This window comes from Manacus vitellinus, unplaced genomic scaffold (assembly GCF_001715985.3).
Source record: "Manacus vitellinus isolate BGI_N305 unplaced genomic scaffold, ASM171598v3 scaffold_17_pilon, whole genome shotgun sequence".
Classification (NCBI taxonomy): domain Eukaryota; kingdom Metazoa; phylum Chordata; class Aves; order Passeriformes; family Pipridae; genus Manacus; species Manacus vitellinus.
Genome location: NW_021939256.1, coordinates 1,914,397 through 1,936,670, shown reverse-complemented (window position 1 = coordinate 1,936,670; position 22,274 = coordinate 1,914,397). Strand labels below are relative to the sequence as shown.

Below are 22,274 nucleotides of genomic sequence, written 5' to 3'. Positions count from 1 at the left end.
GACCTTTGAAGGTCATCTAGTCCAACACTCCTGCAAGAAGCAAGAACATCTTCAACTAGATCAGGTTGCTCAGAGATCTGTCCAGCCTGACCTTAAATGTTTCTAGGGATGGGACATCTACCACCTCTCTGGGCAACCTGTGCCAGTGTTTCACCACCCTCACTGTAAAAAAAATTCTTACGTCTATCCTGAGTCTTCCTTTTTATAGTTTAAAACCATTACTACTTCCCCTATCACTACAGGTCTGCATCCAGGGGATTTGGATTCAATCCCCTGAGTTTTTGCTCTCAGCTCTAGCTTTGAAGTGCCTTTGCTACTGCGTCTGGTGCTGTTGGGAAGAAAGAGGATCCCCCTCACCCCCCGGTCATATTCAGGTTAATTAGGGAGCTGCAGCGAGGCCCCAGGAACTGGGTGTATCCCAACCATGATCAAAAAGCTGGTCCCAGTACACACTGCCCCACAGGATCTGGAAGGTGTGAAGAAGGGCAGGTTCATCAGTGGTCTTGAATTGCTTTTTGTCAGCCACAAATACAGACCTTGCCTTGGTCTTTGCCTCCAGATTCTGCACCCAGTGGCCTCAAGAAGCAGTGAGTCCCCTAAGCATGACACAAGAGTAACTGGCTTTTTTTCCTAAAGTTATCTTTTTCTTATGTCTTTTTATGTTACAAGGGTATCCTGTAATTTTTACTTCCCAACCAGCACAAAAGAAATGACGGATTAGCACAGAAGTACGTGAGCATCTTCTTTTCAATGGGAGTAACAAATTGAAGCTGACAGTTCCCTGGAACCAGTGCAACACATGAAGTAGTGACAATAATACATTTTATCTTCCAGCCCTTTTAAAGCATCAGAAGCTCTCTGGTCCCTGATGCCTCTAGTAAGCTGACCTTGGCTAGCAGAGCCAGCTACCTCATTACTGCTGTCCCACTGCTCACAGCCTGCCCTCTCTCCTGGCCCTCCAACAGCCCTATTAGCTGCAGTAGCTATAGCTTCTGGGGTTGTGTGGCCTGCTGGTAACCCTTCAGTGACACCAGAACTGTTTCAAATAATCCCTTCTGCAAAAAACTTTTGGGTTTTTTAACTGAAAAAAAACCCCACATTTAACTGCAACACCGAGAGATTTGTCAGAGATGATTTTGTCCTGGAAAGCTCACCAACAGGAAAACTTCACAGCAGAGAAAATCTATCTGATCATCACTGAGGTTCTGTTTTAGCTTGTGCCTTCACCTCTACAGAACACCAGGCTAGACTGACCCTATCTTTTACTATTTAGACCTTTCTACTTGAGCTGACAAAAGGAAGGAACTAATTTACAGTGAAATCTCTCGGAGACAGGCAAATAAGCACCTGTAATAGCTACAGAAAGTTCATGTTTCCATAGACAGGCAAGGTTGAACACCACAGCTTCCTTTCTTTTTCCCCAAATTAACATCTTGCTGTCTGAGCAGACAAAACAGATTGATTTTTTCCTCAATGAGGTGTCTTTCTTCTTTGTCAAATTTATGCTAGGAGATTGAAGCTAAACAGAGGGAAAAAAAATCTTGCTTGTAGCAAATGCACTCCTTGAAGATGCCTCAGAAGTTCTGGGAGGCAGGGCTTTTGCTTGGGGTTGAGGTGGTGGCACTGGTCTGTGGTACTGCTGCAGGCAGGCAGGTAGGGTGGACAGTGTAGCTCTATATTCAAAGTCTGATGGGCATTTTCTAGTTGTATAACATTAGGAAAAAGGCCTCTTCCATAATTAAGCAACTTGACATGCTCTGTTGGTGTTTAACTTCAAAATGTTTGGTTTTAAAACTTCAATTGTGGTACAGAAGTAGGGTCATATGTTACAGCTTTGTGTAATAATATCCCTGCAAGTAGCCTTTGGCAAGGAGTCCCCTTGGGTATGGACACACCTTTTTCTCCGCTCATCCCTGCAGGCATGGCTGGATCATGGTATCGACAGCTATCCTTGTGCACTTTCCTGACCATACAGGCACATCAGTGGGTGATGATGCTGTTGAAAAGATGCCAATGCTCAATTAAGTGTATAATGTGTCATCCTGCATGACTGACTGCCCTTTCCTTGTCGTTCAGTACATCTGCAAAATAGTGCTAGCTCAAAGGAGGACTTGGGTTTTCACACAGATTTGATTGTGGGATAGGAAGCAATTGGCTCTGAGGCGCTCTTTGATCCATGAGGCTTTTTTCCCTGAATTCAGTGTGACATTTACAGGCCACATCTACTTAGATATACACAAAATCCTATGAATAAGAATAGATGTCTGCTAAAGTAAACAGAAATGAATGTTTAGGTTATTAGATGTTCAGACTAATAAAGCCAAGAGCTGGAAATGCTCACTAAGTCATCTGTGCTTCACAAAACCAAACCAAAGCTATATTAAAAATGCTAAGACTCAGCTGAGGGTAGAGAATAATCAGCTTAAAATTCTGCCTGCATATACTAAGATTTGCTTTCTTTGAAATCAGAGGGAGACATTGGCATCATCTCCCCAGATGGCAGCTGGACCACAAAGCCTTGTTTCCATCGTGCAGGTGCTGAATTGGAAGTGCTTGCAATACATTTGATTTCCATACTCTATGCTGAAAACATAAGCTCCCTGAAGGGATGGCTCTTCATCTGCAGTTATCCAGCAAGAGGTTGCTTTCCCTCCTATTCTTTCCTAGCTCTAACCTTAAAAAGAAAATCTTCCTTACTGGTAGAGAAGGTGGCAGCAGTGGATCCAGTGTAACAGCTCCTATGTTAAACTGAACATTGTATGCAGGATTTCTCCAGCCACTGTATTTCTTGCTGCATGTCATGCTACCACCAGGTGAGGAAGATAGTTGGCAAAACAACAAAATAGTCTCCCATCTTCATGACAATCCATGATATCCTCCTTTTCCTGTACCCTGAACGTTGGTCCATTAGTGACTTGGAAAATGCAGAAATCTCAACAGAGAAGGAAAGGAGAAAGGAAGGGCAATGGAGGCCAAGGGTCTCTCCTATAAGCTTGTCCTTAGCCTGTGATGACCCTGGTAAGTCTTTCTTTTAAACGGCAGACTGTGGATTAATAGGGATGTACCAAGATGTGCTGCCTTAATTTGTGCAATGAAAAATTACCCAAGATAATTACCTTGTAGTTCAGTGACAATTAATGCTGTCAGATCTGTTCAATTCATGCTCTGTTTGTTGGTAATGTCTCTGTGTCTAGAAGACTCAAATGGTGACTAATCCTGTAGCAAGGCTGGAGCGTACGAGATTTTAAACTCAAGATTTCCTTTTTTTAATGTCCACTACAGATTAAATTTACCAGTTTAACCTGACTAGATCTACGTACCATAGATTTAAAAGTTTCATCAGGTTTTCATTGCCTTTGGCTGTGACAGTAAATAACAGGCATTTGGGAATGTTCTTGGAAAGTAATGGCAACAGGCAAAGACCAGCCTGGGTCCGTAGCATTAAAATCCCCTGTCCTTCAAAAGAGGAAAGCACACCAAGACTGCTTTGGGAATGGTCCTTGGTCCATGCTGCTTCCCAAAATATGCACAGTAGTTGTGTGAGAGCGTGAACTGGCCCAAGACAAATCTGTGCCAGTGACTGCTCAGTGTAACCTCCTTTGTCCCAAGGAGCAGAAAGCTCTTGCAGAGTCAGAAGAGAATAGTTTTTCTGTACTGAGAAACTTAGAGTCATGGAATGGTTTGGGTCAGAAGGGACCTTTAGAGGCCATCTCGTTCCAACCCCACCCCTGTCATGGGTGGGGACACCTTCCAATAGACCAGGTTGCTCAAAGGCCAATCCAAGTCAACCTTCGATGTTTCCAGTAATGGGGCACCTACAACCTCTCTGTTGTAGATGTTCCAGTGTTTCAATACCCTCATTGTAAAAACTTTCTTCCTTGTATCTAGTCTAAATTTACCCTCTTTTAAAAACATTGCCTCTTGTCCTGTCGCTACAGGCCTCACTAAGAAGTTTGATCCCATCTGTCTTACAAGCCCCCTTCAAGTACAGAAAGGCTACAATCAAATCTCCCTGTAGCCTTCTCCAGCTGAACAATCCCAACTCTCTGAGCCTGTCTTTGTAGGAGAAGTGCCAGGATTTGTTCCAATAGATTCAGGACTTGTTCCGATAGGTTCATGTCTTTCCTGTGCTGAAGGCTCCTAGACACAGGCACAATACTTGATGTGGGGTCGCACCAGAGTGGAGTAGAGGGGCAGAACCGTGTCCCTTGACCTGTTGGCCACACTGCTTTTGATGCAGCCCAGGGTACAGTTGGCTTTCTGGGCTGCAAGTGCACATTGTCAAGTCATCTTGAGAGGTTCTGAAATGAAATGTGGTTTCAGAAAGCAGTGGCAAGGAGAGCAATTCTCCCTAAATTCTAGATATTTTTTTCAAGTGGTTCCTGTAAACACTTGTGTGTCTGTAAAGCTGTCCTGCTTCTTTTGTGCTGGTAGGCTGCAACTGCTTGGTGTAAGAAAACAGTGGGAGATAGGGCTGGAATAGCTGTGCCTTTTAAACATCTGCATGTAGCAATCACCTTTTTGGTTTTGCTGAGCTGCCCCATTGGTCATCAAATCTTTTCTCCAGTACCAATGTCATTAACAAAGCTTTTTCAAGAGGGACTGTCTCCCTAGCATAGATTTCCCTTATCCCTTTATCCTCTTTCAGATGCTTCTTACAGATCCTTTAATGATTCTGGCCTGAGAAGATGGTGTTTTGGGGGAAGTTTAGGCAGTTTGGTGGTATTAGATATGTACTCTTATCTCCTGTACCTTCAAGAGTTTTTAAAGCTTAAAATGCTGTAGCCAAAAGAATAATAACCTCTGCCATAACTTTAAATAAACTTGCTAAAAGTCATATATGTAAGAAGAGTCAAGTTTTGAATTTAAATGAACTGAAACCAAGAAAGGAGTTGCATCAGAGCACACAGCCTCTCTGGGTTGAGCATGGACAGTGTTCAGCCAGCTACTTGATGTACTAGAAGAGAACTTCAGATGTATGCTATAGCCAAATATAAATTAAGTAACTCGGGACTTTTATGGCAATGCTCTTGAAATGGTCACACTTGTATGGTGTAAAAAAGATTAAATGAATCTGTTTCTGCAATGCTTGTCCAGCTTTTAAGATCTGTTCTAAGACATGTAACGGTGTATCTTCAACTATATTTTGTGAGCATTGTGCCATTATGACACACCTTGAAATAGAATGATCACATAAACATCCAGGGAGTTTTAAGTCACCCTAATCCCACATACTTAAGTAGGAGCAGCAAAGCATTTTTATCTCATTAGAGACTGAAAGGATTTGACAACAATGATGTTTTACTTTCCTTTCAGGGATGGAAAGCCTGTCTTACTTGTTTAATTTAGCTCACTCATGCTTACATTAGAGCGCACCTGGAGTGGATACCAAGTACAGCTACAGTTTCTCTGCCTTGGCTGAAGCAAAACAAATAATCTCTAGAGCAGCCCACTGGTTACCCAAATCATCCTGCATGCGTTTACTTTGATGCATTTACTTTGCTGCAGATGCAAAGAGATGGTATCCTTAGCTTGCTGTCCTTGCCCATGCTGCTACAATCTGCGTTAAATGAGGTTGTAAGCAGCAAAAATATTGGTGCGAAGTAATTAAAGAAAGAAGCACTCTTAAGGATGATTTTCTGTTAAATGCTGCTGGGTCATTACTTTTCTCTCCTGCCACTGGGAAGATTTTTATGTTCGTTCCTTACACAGTCCGAGAAAGTGAAGCCACTCTGCTGCTTATACTTGACACGCAAATTTAGGTCACTGCTCAGTCATCATGGATTTTGCCAGAGGACTCCCACAGGAGTTGCATCTGTTGGCATCAGGGCTGACTTACCCGCTTGTGCTCAGATGTTACTCATGGGCTTGCCCAGGCATTATTGTCAGTCAGTAAAGTACAAGGGAGACCACCAGCAGCACTCATGGGTTTCTAGTCATCCCCTAATGTTAATGCTTGCAAAAGTGGGCAATAGGTTGGCCGCTCTTTGTGACATGAGAAATTAAAATTCCACCCAATGTATGTGGTCAACCAGGCAGTGTTTAGTGGCATATGTCAAAAGAGACAGAGAAGTAGCCAGGCTATTGCTAGATGGACATGTTTCCACAGCCTGTTTTGCATCCTGCTGGTCTTTATACTGCTCACAAGACTGCTCCTTGTAGGTTATCTCCTAATATAGGGGTAGATAACAGAGCAGCACAAAGCCTTCCGCCTTTACTACTGTGTAGCACTGCTGAAATGAGAGCATGATTAATTGTGTGCGCAGGTCACTCGTGCTGAACTGCTTGTTAGAGATTTTGTGCAAGGTGGATTTAAAGCACGAGAAGATCGTTGTCAGTTGGGTTTCAGAAGTGCTTTTTCTTTAGATTATTTGCCAGCACTTGAATGACAGTGGGACTTTGTTTTTAATTAAATCTTACATTGACATAAAGAGTTATCGATGATGAGTAGAATTAGAGATGACTTCTAATCAAAGATAATTCCGCATACTGGGGTGGGTTTGAAATTAATGAATGTCAAATCTAATTAGATGGTCAGACTCTGATCCCTCAGCCACACTCATATGTACTGTTATAGACCAAATTTTGCTTATTTGCACTAATTCCAGCTGAATATGATTGCGCTGTGTCTCCAGTGCTCCGGTGTCTCCAGTACGAGAGCAGCATTAGTGAGGGTTCCACGTGGGTTCCTGCGCACGCTCGCCCCAGCCATCTGCATGAAACAAATCTTGGAACTGAAAAAAAAAAAGGAGGTCAGCTGCCATGAACCCATCTGTTGTGTGCAGGAGCCATTTAGAATCAAATTTATTTTCCTTGGGTTTATTACAGTGAAATAACTCATTTGCATTTCCTTAGGTTTCCGGCACATGCTCTACCAAGGGGAAGGAGCAGTGTAGGTCTTTCTCTGAGGAGAGCTTAAGGGGAGAAAAAGGCAGTTTGTGGCTCCCCTGGCAACAAAAATGGGGAAATGGGGCATGTGCTGAGAGTTCTGGTAAAGGAGTAGCTGTAAAAAGGGGAGGAAAAAAGATAACCATAGTATGAGACAAAAAGGGTGCTGCTTTCACCTTAGCCGCTGCCAATCCTTATTTCTGCATTCTAGTGAGATGATGAGAATTGGAGCCAAAGGCATGTTTTGCAGTAAAAATAAAAGAGAAAGTTAAAAGTCTCCACACTGACTTTGGCACCTAGACTAGTGTGAAAGATGACTTACTGAATTTATGGAGCTATGTTGCACTGAGAGCATAAGGTATCAGGCCCTAGAGATTTACAGCCTCATGTACTTTACCATTTTGCTCTTGACCTGTATTGTTAGATTTTTTTCTTACTGTTACTATTGGTTTTTGGTTTATGTACATCATCTAGTTTGGGTAGGAGGAGCAGAACAAACACAAGCTATTCCAGATGGTAGACAATTTGTGTTTCTGCTCAGGATGTCTAGTGATGAGCTAGCAAATACTGTAACATTTGAGTTGAAAATGTCCTTACCTGCAACATTTAAAATGTTCTTATAGAAATGAGACCATAAAATACAAGTGTTGCTATTAGTATCAAGTTTTGGGAAAAATATTATTTGAAACAAAAGCTAGAATTTGAAATACTAACATTTTCTAGCTAACATTTTCATTTATTAGAAACAGGTAATAAGCACCTTGTGCTCACTGGCAGAGATTTCTGCATAAGAAACTAAAGCTCACAGCTTTGTGCTCAAGAAGAGCTTTAAAAAATGCATGAGTTGCATAAACATTTCTTTGTGAATTGTAAAAACTGAATCCACCCAAACTGAAGGTATTAAAATATGGCTAATAAAACAATCACTGCAGGTGTCACTGATGGAGATAAAGTCATCAGTGAAAAATGCATGCAAGCCTGCAGAGAGATCCTGCTGGATAGCCAGTGCCAAGGCTTGGATGTCCATAATGGGGGAAGAGACCTGCCTCAGCAAAGACAGAATGAGCTGCAATGGGCTAAACTAAGATTCTTGTTGCTACAAGAGGTAGGGCAGAAGTTTGCCTCCTTGTGCTGGGGCAGGAATATGTGGCTGCCAATGGCTTTGATGCCCACCCAAGCATGTCCCAGGGTGGCACATCTCCCATTTGAAGGAGAGGGATTGGCTGTGTGTCCTCTGTGCAATACTGCTCTCCTCAGCCGTGCTGGTAAGCCCACGTGGCTCTTTCTGTACACTAAAATTAACATCTGAAGCTCACAGATCTGCTGGCCTTTCACCGGCTGATATAGACTTGGGAAGTGTTCTTGTTGGTATAGCCATATGCTACTGTTTAGGAATATCTCTTAGCCTTGGACTTTGATGGAACGAATGCACATGATTTTATTCTGGTAACCAAGAATAGTTCTTCAGATGGAGCTCACGTGTTTGTACAACTCTGGCAAATGCTACCCTGCACAAAAAAGAAGCAGCCCAATCACTAGGAGAATAAAAAATGCCATGAAAGTCATAATTTGTGTAATCAAATGACCAACAGAAAACACCTTTCTACAGGTGCTTCCAGGAGATCCCATCCCACAGAAATGTTCCTGACACATACAGAAATTATGAGCCCAGTCACTAATGCCTAAAAGCTTTTGTCCTGAAAATGCAAAAACTCTTGTGCAAGAATTAAATTTCTTGTACAAGTATTTATAATGCTCCTGAGTGCCCTTACCTGCATATTGTCAAATTTTTGTATTAAAAAACTTCCAAGAATGTCTACATTCTCATCCAAGATACATGCCTCTGTACCTTCTAGGAGCCTAGGGAACATGGAAACCATAAATTCCAGGTGGTTATTTGGGCTACTGGCCATGCTGGCCTCATATTGCCAAGGTGATTCAACTGAATCAGAAGGAAGGAGTTGGAAAATAAATAATAAAAACGACTAGACTTTAGACTACAAAAGCAAGTGACACCAGCTGAAGGTGCACTGAATGAGCTTAGCATTGAACGGAGCTGGCACAATTTTAGACTTGGATTGTGCTCTTTGGGTTTATGAGTGCAAAGCAGAAAGAATTGGTTGTCTGGGAGGAGGACATGACTTCTAGGGTATAATTGGTTTCTTCCCTTATTTAGGTTATTCTTTAGGAAATGCATGCTCCTAAATGTCATCTTATTGCATTTAAGAGTTATTACCTTTGTAGGCTGGCCAGTCAGCCCAATAAGCAGAAGCTAGACCTTGACATAAATGATGATATCTTCTTTTGTTAGTCAAGGAGATATCAGCTTATTTGTCAGGCATACCCTGGGTTTGCAGATAAGAAATGTTCCTAGCATGCAAAACACCATCAGTTGACTTCTGCAGCCATCCACTCACATTAATTAGTGGACCCTCTCAGTTTCCCTTAACCTAAATAATTATCACCAATTTTTTATGGACAGAAGAATCAACATACCATCTAACTGAAGGGATTACAGCTTCTTGGATACATAATGGACCTTGAACCATGAAAATAGGAAAAAATTATTATCAAGGATCCTTTCAGTCATCGAGACCTACCCCACATTCTCATTTAATCAGGGATTATGTATAATCCCCAAGTGTCCTCGAAGCCTTTATTCCTTGAACCCTCAGCTGCAGACAGCTCCCTAACAACCTACGGCAAGCCCTAGACCCATAACTGTAGCTGGGGGGAGGGAGGGAGCAGGAGGAATCAAGAGCATCATCACCACTAGTATATTGCAGCTTTATATGGTTGCTAGTGCCTGTCTAGCAAAACCAACTTCCTCTCATTTATGTGGTGAACAAAAAATATCTTTGCTAGATTGGTCTTGGGGGGAAAAAGCAAATAGAAAAGGACTGGACAGAAAGTCAGTCTAGATTTAGCAAATGTGTTTCTGATGGAATTTTCCTTCTCTCAGCTTAGTTCAAAGTCCACACTGTTTATCAAATATTTCAGCATTGTGGGAGGTAGAGTTCTGTGCTGAGGGTGATGAAGAGAGGGCAGCTCTGTGGAAGTGATGGGCCTGATGGTCCCATCCCCTCTAATTAGCTCAGGCTCAGCTGTTTCCCTGTTTCCAGACTGAAAGGAGAGCTGAGAGAGGGGACTTTTATTTCCTCAGGGACAGAGACATCATCAATTATCTGCCATTCCCTGCTGCAAGCTGTCAGTGAATAGGGCAGAAGAGAACTGATAGGATTTCACCTTATCCCTTGACTCACTGATGGGCTCATCATTCAACTGCCATGCACTTAGCACGAGCAGTGCTAATTACATTAATTATACTTTTACACAGGGCCTGCTTATATTAGCAATAAGGAGACTGGTGTCTTTTTAAAATGTAGCATCACTGGTTCATTAGCTACATAGATTTAAAAGTGTAAGAATACTCATTGCATCCACTTCTGAAGTGGATCTCAAATCTCAAAAGCATTTAATACCATTTTAGATGTGCAACATGCTTTATATTGAGAGCAAAATTTATACTGTATCTAGAAAACAGTAGCATTATATCATGTAACTGCTAAATGTAGACTTAGAAACTTGATCTCTGCGTTGGCATACCACCAAAATCCCTTAGTAGTGTTCAACTGTGGGGATACCAGTCAGGTCAGTTCAGCTGTGGGTAAGTCCTTGTGGGCCGAGCCTTACTGAAATTATACTAGCAACTACATCCACGCATGTAATCAGGATAAAACTATTATTAAATTCAGAGGTAGGTTTATTTAGTCAGTAGCACAGAGCCCTGTGAATGGTTTAAGAGGTAGGAAAATAAATCTCCCTCAACAAAGTATATCACAACAATGTGACCAATACTAATCACTCAAAGTGTATTTGCTGGATGTAGGTATCATAAATAACTCATCAATGCTGTGCCCACATGCAGCCATTGTCTATGTGAATCTGGGCTGAGGGGCTGCTGCTGCGAGGCAGAGTCAGTGCAATTTTGTGAGGTTGGTTGGAAATATCTGAGATGTCAGCAATATAAGTTTAAATCTTAAGAACAGATTGGTTTTGTACAATAGAGTTAATATCTAACCTGACCAATGGAAAATAACTGAACAGAACTGGGTGATTTCATCAGTTCTGAGTCTGTTACCTCCTTTTATATCAGTTTTGTTCTGTACAGAAATTAAACATACATTATTCACCAAGATTATGTATAATATATAGGGAGAGGCCACAAGCCTATCTGGGCTCTTAGTTCTGACCATTTTATGCAAAAGCAAAGCAAAAGTAGCTCCAGGCAGGTCTTTAATTTGCATTTGAATTGCACTTCTTGAACATTTCTTTCTGGTATTTTGAGGAAAGTCTTAGCTACTAAAGCCTTGCAAAGCCATTTGAGTGCTTGAGCAAAATAAAGAAAATAAATAAGCGCATTCCTTTTCAAAAATTATTTATTTTTTAAGTTTTCCCAAAGGAAAACTGAAACAGTTCAGTTGTGTATGCACACAGTCACACATGGACACTAAGATTTTGTTCAGAGTGAAATACATTCATCTTCTGTTCACTTTAATACAGAAGAGACTCATCCTGCACAAGATGTTAGAATTTTGACAACAGTTTTGAATCTAAAGTAATTATGTTTTATAGTTAATGCAGTCATGATTAACACCCAACTTCAAGTTTTGTTTTATTCCTCTTATTTGTTAAGGAATGGATGATGTTCATGCAGTTAAATCTCCTCTGACTGTCAGTGTTGTTTAGCTTCTACCCTCATAGGTCTCCAGATGCTGTCAGGGGGTGTGTGTGTTAATCATCCTGTCAAGCCATGCAAGTGCTGAACACTTGCAAGGGATTTTCTGCTCCTTGGTTCTCTGGACCTGACTTTTAATGCAAATCCTTGTGTGTAAGTGGGAATGTACAGATTGCAGCCTGACTATCTTAAGGTTATTTGCAAAACCAAAGGGAAATTGCTGCACAGACCCTCAGAGGACTGTGATCATGTTATTTCTGTTGTGTCTCTCAGGAGCTAGTTCTCAGTGGAGTTCGAGCTGTTAGGCATGAGCTGGCACAGGGAGACCCTGTGCCACCTACAGGGACATGAGGTTTGACCCTGGAAGCTGAAAAATGCTTTCGGGCAAGTGCTGTGCCAGATATCAGCAAGCCTGAGCAGAGCTCAGTCCTGCAGAGGTGTGCTGAGAACCTTACAGAGCTAGGGCTGAGTGTAGGGCCAGATGTGGGTTCTCATTGACCAGACACAAGTATCTCCAGCTGTGGCTGCAGCATGTTTATCCCTGTGTGAGTTAGCCAAAGCACGTCCTCACTGTGGTTTCTTCTGAACTTCTGAGGAGCAGCTGCTCCTGAGCTTCTCTGGCTCCCACTCTCTCCCCGGTCTCTCCTGCATGTGGATTTCTGCCCAGTACATGTGCTTGTGGTCCTGGTCTGCCTGAGAGGGACTTCTCTGTCCCAGGGTTTATCTCTGCTGTGGTTAAACTGAGCCCTGAGCTGGATGGGCTGTATCCAGGCTAGGCCGGTGACACGAATGGTGGAGTACTGTTATCTGCTGACCATAGTGGAGGAGAAAACTGCCCTTGACTGCACACCCAGGTGATATCTCTGAGGCTGTCCGGGGTGGCAGCCCTCACTTCTGAAACAGAAAGATATGTGCTAGTTTGGTTGTGCAATAGAGAAAACATCTCAATAGCAGTAGCACTGGCAATGCTGAAACTGAAGAAGTGTTCCTGACAGAGCTCTTGCAGAAATATTCCTGACAAAGGCAATGCAGTCTCCTCCACAGAGAAGCAGTAGCTCTCCATGGCACATATTACCACCTCAAAGAGTATTTGCCCAGCTCAACACTGCATATTAAATGTAACTCATCTGTGCACAATGTTTTCCCATGTATTTGCTTTCTGCAGTGAGTGTTTGCCATGCAAGCACCACGTAGCTCTGGTGCTTATCTTTAATAAATATGTTCCGTTGTGAAGGCTTACATTGCAAATTTGTGGCCTTCACAAGTGGCTTCTTTTTTGGACACTCCTCTGTGGGGATGAGAGGGTGGTTTCGACTCACTGTCACCTCGTCAGCCCTGTAGGTCACAGTTTCACAGAACATCAGCTCTGTGTAACCCCCGCCACACTCTACTGCTTCGGCACCAGCTGTTGGAGTGAAATGAACTGGGGCCATGGGGCAGGCTGGGTCCAGCTTTTAAAATAGATTGAAAAAAACTATAAAAAGCCCCCTTTTTCATTTTCTGTCAGGTTATTTTTAAGCTGGCCTAGTTTTTCAGTCCATTTCACTGCATAATGGCGTCAGCAGCCGTGCTGACATCCCAGGAAGGATGGAGACGGTGAGAAGATGGGTCATGTGGGATGGGGGAGCCAGTGTCTGGCAGCACCTGCTGACCAGTGTCCTCTTCCCCACCATCTCCCTTCCCCTTCTGTTCCCTACCCTGGTGCCTAGCCTCTGCTGGCCATGGTACTCCTCACACTGATCGGTGAGGCCATTCCTCTTGCCAGAGAAGCACAAAAACAAGTCAGCAGAAAAATCAACTTAATTGTCTGCTGAGGGCAGAGACAAAGAAAACAGTGCATTAAGGAGGAAAGGAAGAGGGAGGCATCCCCCTTCCCCTTGTGGTAGGTGATGGAGCTGCTGTGAGCCATAGCACTTTGCTATTTATTTGTGGGTGGATTGAAATCACCTTGCTTTGGTGCAGATTGTAAGCTGGGCATTGGAAATGAGCACACACGCAGGGCTTCCTCTCTGATGAGGCTCCACTGGACACATGAAATGCAGAGCATACAGTGCCTGGAGCTTATTTACTCATCTCTCTTCCCAGTGGAGAGCATCCCTCTCTCATCACAGCACATCATGGCTGTGCATACAGCCACTGCATCTTCCTTCTCAGCAGCCAAGTGGGAACAGCCATGGGGAAGACAAGCAAGGATCAAAAGTAGCTGCAGGATTTGATTCATGCTGAATGAACCCTGTTTTTTTTTATTACTATACATTATCACACTTTGCAGTGATGATGAGTGCCCCCTAAGAGCGCTGCATGCTCCCAAAATGACTTCCAGGACACCCTGATGTAGCAAATGGAGATGCTGGGGCTGGGGGTGAAGCATGCCAGGCATGGCAGAAATCAAGGGGTTATCACGCTGAAGTTGTTTCTAGTGCCACGTCCAGACCCTCTTTGTGTCTCTGGCACATTTTCAGTAGATGCTGTGCTGTAAGTCAGAATTAAAATAGGACCAATTTGTTTTTGAGCTACAGGGATGATTTGGCGATTCAAAAAGATTCATGCCCTGGCTCCTCGCAGAACCTCGTGGGGTTCAGTTACCCCTCACCTTCACCGATGGACACCAGGCTATCCCATGCTCACTGCCTATCTCTTACTTTCCATTGTTACTGACATGCTTTCTGTTGTTTTTCAGGAATATCTTCCAGGCTCCCTGAAATCATGTCAATAGGATCACATTCATTCTCCCCAGGAGGTCCTAATGGGATTATTAGAAGCCAGTCCTTTGCTGGCTTCAGTGGGCTTCAGGAAAGACGGTCCAGGCAAGTGCTCTTTTTCTCTAAGGGGAATTTCAAAATCAGGCCCTAAGGGAACCCTGGGGTTTAGGGGCTGAAGGTGGAAAAGAGGTGAGAGAGGACTTCTTTCTCTCTGACTTGCCAAATAAAGTGTCCTAAGCTTAAATGTCTCTATATATTGTTTGTATAACTAAGCTATAACCCTCTGCCTGAACTACCAAGCGCCTGTTTGCCTCTCCACCATTAATGCAGGGCTTCCTCACATGCCTCAGAGCTGTGAGAGAATTTTAGAGAATCAATTTAACTTAACTAACTTAGGCAGTGATCTTTTCAACATATGAAATGTGCAGAAACATGAAACATTTCCCACTGCCCCCAGTTTAAGACCACTGCTACCTAAAAGATGGTTTTCTCCTTGCTGCGTTGCTATGAATTCAAAACAATGGTGTTTCCCTCAGCTTGGCTGTGGAGCCTTTACATGCATCACCCTTTAGTTAGACAGGACTTATGGCTTTGAGTCAGGCACCTACCAAGTCATTCAATCCCTGATGCCCTCAGAGGCTGCTTTACAATTAATTTTAACTTGTGTAGTCTCCCAGTGCCAGACCACCACTTAGTAACTGAGGAGGAGTGGCGGGCAAAGGGTTGCCTCCCATTGAGGGCCCAAGTAGTCATGGTTGTTAAATGCTGACCTACCCCCTAGTAAAGTCACCAAAGAGGCACCTACATGCCACACAAGTGTCCTTCCTTTGCCATACAGAGCTACCTGTGGTCCATACTGAAGATGAGTGGTCTGATACTATCTTCCAGAAGCGCTCTTAACCAAGTTCCAGTCTTTCTTAGGAGTCCACAGGCTTTACACCTGAGATTATCTGGGCTCCCCTTTCTTTTTAGCAGCTGGTTGTAGCTCAGCCCTCTCATGGCTTTGGCTAAGCAATGTGAGTTAGGACAGGCACGGTATAAGACAGAGAAATATCTGATGAGCCTCAGACTCAGCCTGGCATTTCCAGATGAGCATTTGTGTCTTGGAAAGGCAATGGGCACATTAAAGGCTGACAGCGCATGTCCCAGGCTACTCAGGCTCTTAAAGAGTAAACAAATGCAGTCCTTTAACTGGCAGACACAGAAGCAGATTCCTTTCTGCTGGCAGATATAATATCAGAAGATTTCTTCAAGCTATGCTACTTTGAAATTTCTATGATTTATAGGGATTTCTTCCTCTTTGATGTTCATTTTGCAGGTGTAATTCCTTTATTGAAAATTCCTCTGCGCTCAAGAAGCCCCAAGCAAAGGTGAAGAAAATGCATAATTTGGGCCATAAGAACAGCACCACACCCAAAGAGCCCCAGCCTAAAAGGATGGAAGAGGTCTACCAAGCCTTGAAGAGTGGCCTGGAGTAAGAACCTTTACCCTGCTTGTTGATTGAAGCTTTCTGTGGCATTTTAGAGTCTGGAGAAGCATATCACAAGAACAGGAATCCTTCCTCATGGGAGAGGAACATACACCTCTTGAAGCCTGGATTGTAACACTTAGGATCTGAAATATTTGTATGGGAAGCAGGAATACAGGAGGCAGAATCCCATTTCCATTCACATTTCATGTAAAGCTCCCAAAGTCTGTGATTTCAACATTAGATTTTTTTTGCCCTCTGAATTTCCTAGCATCCTATCAAAGGCTTATATCACCTTTGGGATAACATCCCAGATAACAGGGCTTTTATTAGCCAGATACAAGGGCAGTGACTGGAAGGCACCAGCCCATAAACTAAGCAACAGATTAACTTACTTGAAACTGGTTGTTCAGTGTAAAGAAAACACCAAGCTCTTATACACAGTTAAATAAGTGGCTCCTGTTTATTCCCAAAAAGGCAGCAGGGAGCTGCTTTTAAGACAGATCAATGTAAATGAGTTTTTGTCTGTAAACACATCCAGTGAGGAAAACCATTTGTTGGGAAGATTTTCTTTTAGGATGGTCATCAGCCAGCTTGGTATGTGCTGCAGAGCTCATACCTCTTTCTCTGGTTTGTGTTTGCAGTGAGTATCTGGAAGTTCACCAGACAGAGCTGGATAAGTTGACTACTCAGTTAAAAGACATGAAAAGAAACTCACGCCTGGTACGTGTCATGCTTTGTCATCGTGTAGATGCACAGTGACCTTCTTGAGGTGCTGGAGCAGCCAGGGGATGGGAGTGGGATATAGGGAATTTGTACTGGTTCTCTTCTAGCCATGGTTGTTTGTAATTTCTATTGACTGGCAAACATTACTTTTTTGTGATGTTGCAAAATTAATAACAGTTTCGTGTTTTCTGTTGCAGGGAGTCCTGTATGATTTAGATAAGGTATGTTACTCCCTTTGACACTCGTTTTGCAAGGAAACATTAGGAACCATACAGTGTACATAGCTGGCATGGGAAACCTCTCTCAGGCAGATCTACCAGCCATGCCAACCAACACTGTTGAGGGAGAAGTTACCTGGTTATTTGCACTTTCAAAGGAAGAAGCCCTACTCCCCTTCTCTTCCCAGGGGCTCTGATATTGCCCAGTATCTCCACCAGCCAGCTGTGCTCACTAACCCGGCATCAAATGTACCCCATCGACCTTTTTTCTGAGGACTGCTGGGTCAAACTGGCTCTGAAATGGGCACAGGGAAAGAGGCAGATCCTAGCCAGGGAAGGAAGGAAGTGGAGGAGTAAGACCTCCTATTTCTGTCATCTGATAGACTTTAAATCCATTGCCTTGTGCAACCTTGCCCAGCCAGCTCCAGGTGGATGGGGGCTGGCAAGGGCACACTGTGGGGCCTTGGGAGCTGGGTCAGACCCCAGTTTGTTCCTGCTTCTGTCATTTCTGAGGAGGGAAAAATTGAAAATATTTTTTCCCTGTAGGAAAATTTGGGTGAGAGAAAAGGAAAATTTTCAAAAATATTTTTTCCCTGCAGGAAAATTTGGGTGAGAGAAAAGGAAAACTTTCAAAAATATTTCCTTAACAAGTCTGACTTTTTTTTTTTTTTTTTTTCAGTCAAAATGCCAAACTTGGGTTTACGGTCAAAACCAGTTTGCTAAGGATGAGAATGGATTTTGAAATGCAGAACCTGATCAATTTTAATACAGGTTTTCAGAGTATTGAAAATGTTATTTTTTAGGCTAAAAAAAAAGCTCTGATTTTTTAAATTTTCTTTTTTTTTTTTAATAATTAGAAAAACCTAGAGAAATCCCACCAAACTAAAACTCTTTTTTGTTTAAAAATATATGTTAGGTATAGAAGTCAGGGAGCTCCATTGTCTGCAGCAGCTTAACACTAGTAAGGTGGGACAACTGATTCAGACTCGTGGTCTGGTGTGTTTTAAGGAGGAGTTTCTCAGATCCATGGGGACTAGCAGATCTAGCCTGTCAGTGTCTTACTGATTTATTTAAATGTGCCTCACCATCAGCCTTTTTCTTTCTTTCAGCAAATCAAAGCAGTCGAAAGATACATGAGAAGGCTGGAGTTCCACATTAGCAAGGTAATGAGCTCTCCTATCATCTTGCTTCTGCATCTGTTCCTATGTTATTAGGAAAACAAACCCTTGGCCTCCTGCTACCCCTCTGCACTGAGGAGGCTGTCTTGACAAAACCTCTCCCAGATTTGGTATTTTTTCCATGATAGGCTGGTGGTTGGAGCCAAAGAAAGGGTTTCCACATGGTTTGTAAACCCCAAGGTCCAGCCATGCCCCGAGACACTCCTGCATGCTTTTAGCTACAGAGAGAACACAGGGTTGGAGACTTGCTGGGAAAAATCTATCTCACTGCATGCATATAGGTAGAAAGAGAGTTGCATCTGAAAGTAATTTAATTCAGCAGTTATCTCTAGCACACACAGCAGCTAGTTTGGATTTATTCCTGGATTCACTGCTAATGCTTTTGCTGCATGGTTTGGGGTCCACGTCCATTTGAATATATCGGTGAGAATATTCGGTAGAGGTACTCATGATTTACACTAATACGTTTTAAAGCTGGACAAAATCCATGGCATGTATTCTCTTATTATAAACATATCTGCTAGCAATTAGTTACTTTTCTGAGCCTGACAAAGGAATGAATTATTTTTGACAGATGAAATATCTTTTGAGAGTCATTTGAAAAGCGTTTGCACAGCTTGAAGTGCTCCAATTATGACAACCTATCCAAACCTTTTCACTTCAGTCTTCTCTTACTCTTGGAGCCGAAAATAAAAATATAAATCATAAGGTGATAGACTAAAATTTTGTTCCCCAAGCCACCTACTCTCTTGCTGGCAACATGAATGGCAAAAATTAGTACTTGAAGAACATTTCCATTCAAGTCCTTCCCACTCCAGCCCCTGCTCAGAGCTAATGGTTTCTCAGCTTATAATAAGACTGAAAAGCTCCACACACAAGAGGTAATACTGGTCAGTATTACTCAAGCTTGCTGAGTACATTAGTTCACTTTCTGTAACCCACAGCAACAGAGACAAAAGGAACCGAGCTGTGTGGTATTAAAGCTTATAGGCTTGGGCAGATGAAGAAATGTCTTTCTTTCTAATGATAGAGACGATCTCTTTTAGCAGTATGTTTTCAAGGCCACAGAAATGCCTTCTGCCTTCTACCTGCTGCTGCTCTGTAGAGGAAGGAAAGTGAGGAGAATGGGATGCACAGCAGCAGATCCCACATATTTGGAGAGCAGATGAGCCTGTCCTAGCCATGCTCACATGGGTGGGAGCAGGATATCAATCCCAGGCTAATGCTCCACTCTGATGGCGGAAGTAAATACCAAGTGATAGCTATTTATAGTAGCTGTTTTTAGCTTGCTGACTTGCAAGAGAAATAAGAGTGGGTATGACTGCAGAACTTTTTATAACTTCAAAATGGCAAAATACTATGTGTGCCTCCATTACCTTCTGCTGAACTCTTTCACTTTGCAAAGCATTCCCTGTTTTGGTTAGGGTGCCCTCAAGTCAGAGGCTTCAGCTACTGGGTATCCAAGATTGCCTTGTAAAAATCAACCTAAGGCTTTGAAGCCATCAGGAAGACAAGTCCTGTTCCAAACAAATCAGCAACAGCACTTTTGTTAGTGGTTAAGCAGGCTTGGAAAATGGGATTTGGAACATGTCTGGATTGTCACATCAGGTCCATCTCTAATGCAGCAACACAAAGTCATAGACTGATGAAGCCAAGGTGCTGGATTTCACAGGGAGAAATGCTGATATGAAAATCCACTACTGAACAGAAGCATCACGGGACGCAGGGTGATCTCTTGATGTCAGAGATAACAAGGGAAAAAGGTTATTTTGGGTAAAAAATATCATCTTGTTTTAGCAGGGACATTGGAAGCAGAAAAAAGAGACAGCTTCTTCCATTCCTGTCCTTCTCCTCACCCTGATATTTGAGAAGCTTGCTTGCACGCCTGCTGTCCCGTACAATTGTACAGGAAGCACAATTGTACTCTACCGGAGTGGGAGATGGGGAGTAGCAATACTTAAAGGCATGCAGGGCAAGCAGGTGAATTGCTGGCAACATCTACTGTTGCTGTATTGAGATTTTGCAGGGGAAGTTATTTTTATCTTGTGTTTCTTTCACATAGACTGAAACAGTATTACACCTTCATTTCCTCAGCCCCTCCATTGGATCTAACGGTTTGGCTGAGTTTCCTTTTAATGCAAATTACTTCATTGCATTGGCTTTATTTTGCTGGGTTTTATGCTTCTTTTTTTTTTTTTAATGCACTTTCCTTGTTCCCGCTAGGTGGATGAGCTTTATGAAGCCTATTGTATCCAAAAGCGTCTCTGTGATGGTGCCAGCAAAATGAAGCAAGCCTTTGCGATGTCTCCTGCCAGCAAAGCAGCTCGAGAGAGTTTAACAGAAATCAACAGGAGCTACAAGGAGTACACAGAGGTACATCCTCATCAGTTTATTCTTTTTACTCTCACAGTGTTTGAAAGCCATGGGAACTTTGTCACTGATTTCAGGGAGAGTTTCATCCACGTAGAAGAATTAAAAGCAAAGCAAGTGAAGAAGAATAATTACTATTCGTTTGTCTTCAGGTGAATACCTGATGACTTACAAAGACAGGTTACACGGGCCTGAAGAGTTGCTTGAAATAACAGTTTATGCTCTACGAGTGCTGGGTTATACCCGGGAACTGCAGCACAAGAACAAAAGCGTAAATCTGCACCAAACCCACTTACACTCCAACTAGCTCCTTCCCACCCGCAGATTTAGGGATGGACTGAAACCCATGTGTATACAGACATGTGCTGCATCCTACCTGTTTTACTTGCTGTGATCAAGATTTATTTTATTAAACAGGCGGGAGATTAACAACAGGACAACAGTCTAATAGTGTTGCAAACATCCCACGCTGTCAATGCTGTCACGCTGTGACAACCTTCCAAAATCTGAAGGAAAAACTGGAAAGGGTCCGATACCCGTCTCCCATAGTCTTTTTTCTTAATGTAGTCCATATTTCTTGAGAGATTAAATCGTGCTGGGAGCCAGTTTGGCATGGAGCTGCTGCTGGCACTTGTCCTAGCTGGAGAGGGCCAGGACAATGACCAGGTTATGCTCCAAGGGCCACAGCTTCCCTCTGCCAACAGGAGGATTAGTATGCAGCAGCAGAAGAGCACGGGATTGTATTCAGTGTCAGTGCAAGCAAGCATAGCTCAGCTGCCATTTTTAGGGTCAGACCTAGCTAAACAGCAAAGATAGCTCTGAGATTGATTTTATTGTAGAATATCTTTCATTTGTATAACAGAATCTATCCTTCCAAATAGACCTTAAAAAAGGAAAAAAAAAAAGGCCCAAAGAGAGTTTGTCTGACCTCACTGTTCTCCTATCCAACACAGAACATGTGTACCATAGAAGCAGAGCTGGAAAATCTATTGGGCGAATTTTGCATCAAGATGAAAGGTAAACGCCTTTTCAACTTCCCCTTCTTTCCCCATAAGCAGTAGCAGTTGCTGCATATTTGTGAGAGTATCAACACATGCTGTGTGACATGTATTTATGACAGGTGAGGTTTCCCCTGCACACATCCATTGCTGAGACTTCAAACCCCCAACTTATGCCCTTGTTCACTGAAAAGGATCACAGAAACAGGAACACCAAAGCTTACAAAGAGACTTTCTGATATGCTGCTGCTTGTTTTCTAGGCTAATTGCCTCCCACTCCTCCCAACAGCCAAAGCAATTCAGTTTCGAAGGCTGATGTACTTTTTGCCTCTATTTCAGTAATCCTTTAAGAAGATGACTGGGAAATTCCATGAAATTCCATGGAGCTGAAGTTCAGAATACTTTCTTAATTTGAAATCAGCTGTTTCTAAGTCCTTTACTTTTGCTAATTGCGACTAATATTATTTTCAACCAAATGTAAAAAACCCAAAAAGCTGGGGGTAGTTTACCTGGGTAACTCAATGGTGGCATTTACCTTTCCATTTTATTCCTTGTCTTTATGACAGGAGATTTTATGGGTTTGAATACAATGGAATCAGTTCTACCTGAAGCCTCAGTGGATCATCGGGTATTGCTAATGCTGTTATCCCTTTAAGACTCAATGTCTTAAAGAAGAAATTGTGGGGAGATATCTTTTTTGGATCTTCAATCACTGGCATGAAAATAGTTCTGTAAAACAAAACCAGCATCTAAATATTCATGAACTCTTAATTCTTCACTTGAAATCTTACCATTTAAAACATCCACAGTACTGCTGGTGGAGCTTTTAGAGCTCACAAATGTCATACAGGGTTTTGATTCTGCCTACCCTGTCACAGTTGTGTCCCATGGTTGCACTGCATAAGATTAAGATTAATCTTAGATTAAGTTAAAATAGCTACTCTGTGCTCTTATGTTAGAGAAGACAAATGCAGCAGCTGTTGGAGTT

At 42.7% G+C, this 22,274-nt stretch overlaps 1 protein-coding gene across 1 annotated transcript in view; it reads left to right on the top strand.

Moving 5' to 3' along the window:
* Nucleotides 1-22,274, top strand: part of RIPOR2 (RHO family interacting cell polarization regulator 2) — a 68,239-nt gene that overhangs the window by 19,162 nt on the left and 26,803 nt on the right. The window contains exons 2-8 of the mRNA XM_008919647.3: nt 14,307-14,433; nt 15,647-15,802; nt 16,441-16,519; nt 16,720-16,743; nt 17,850-17,903; nt 20,142-20,291; nt 21,242-21,305. Coding sequence (XP_008917895.3) covers nt 14,307-14,433; nt 15,647-15,802; nt 16,441-16,519; nt 16,720-16,743; nt 17,850-17,903; nt 20,142-20,291; nt 21,242-21,305 — 654 coding nt within the window. The remainder of the gene's footprint in view (nt 1-14,306; nt 14,434-15,646; nt 15,803-16,440; nt 16,520-16,719; nt 16,744-17,849; nt 17,904-20,141; nt 20,292-21,241; nt 21,306-22,274) is intronic.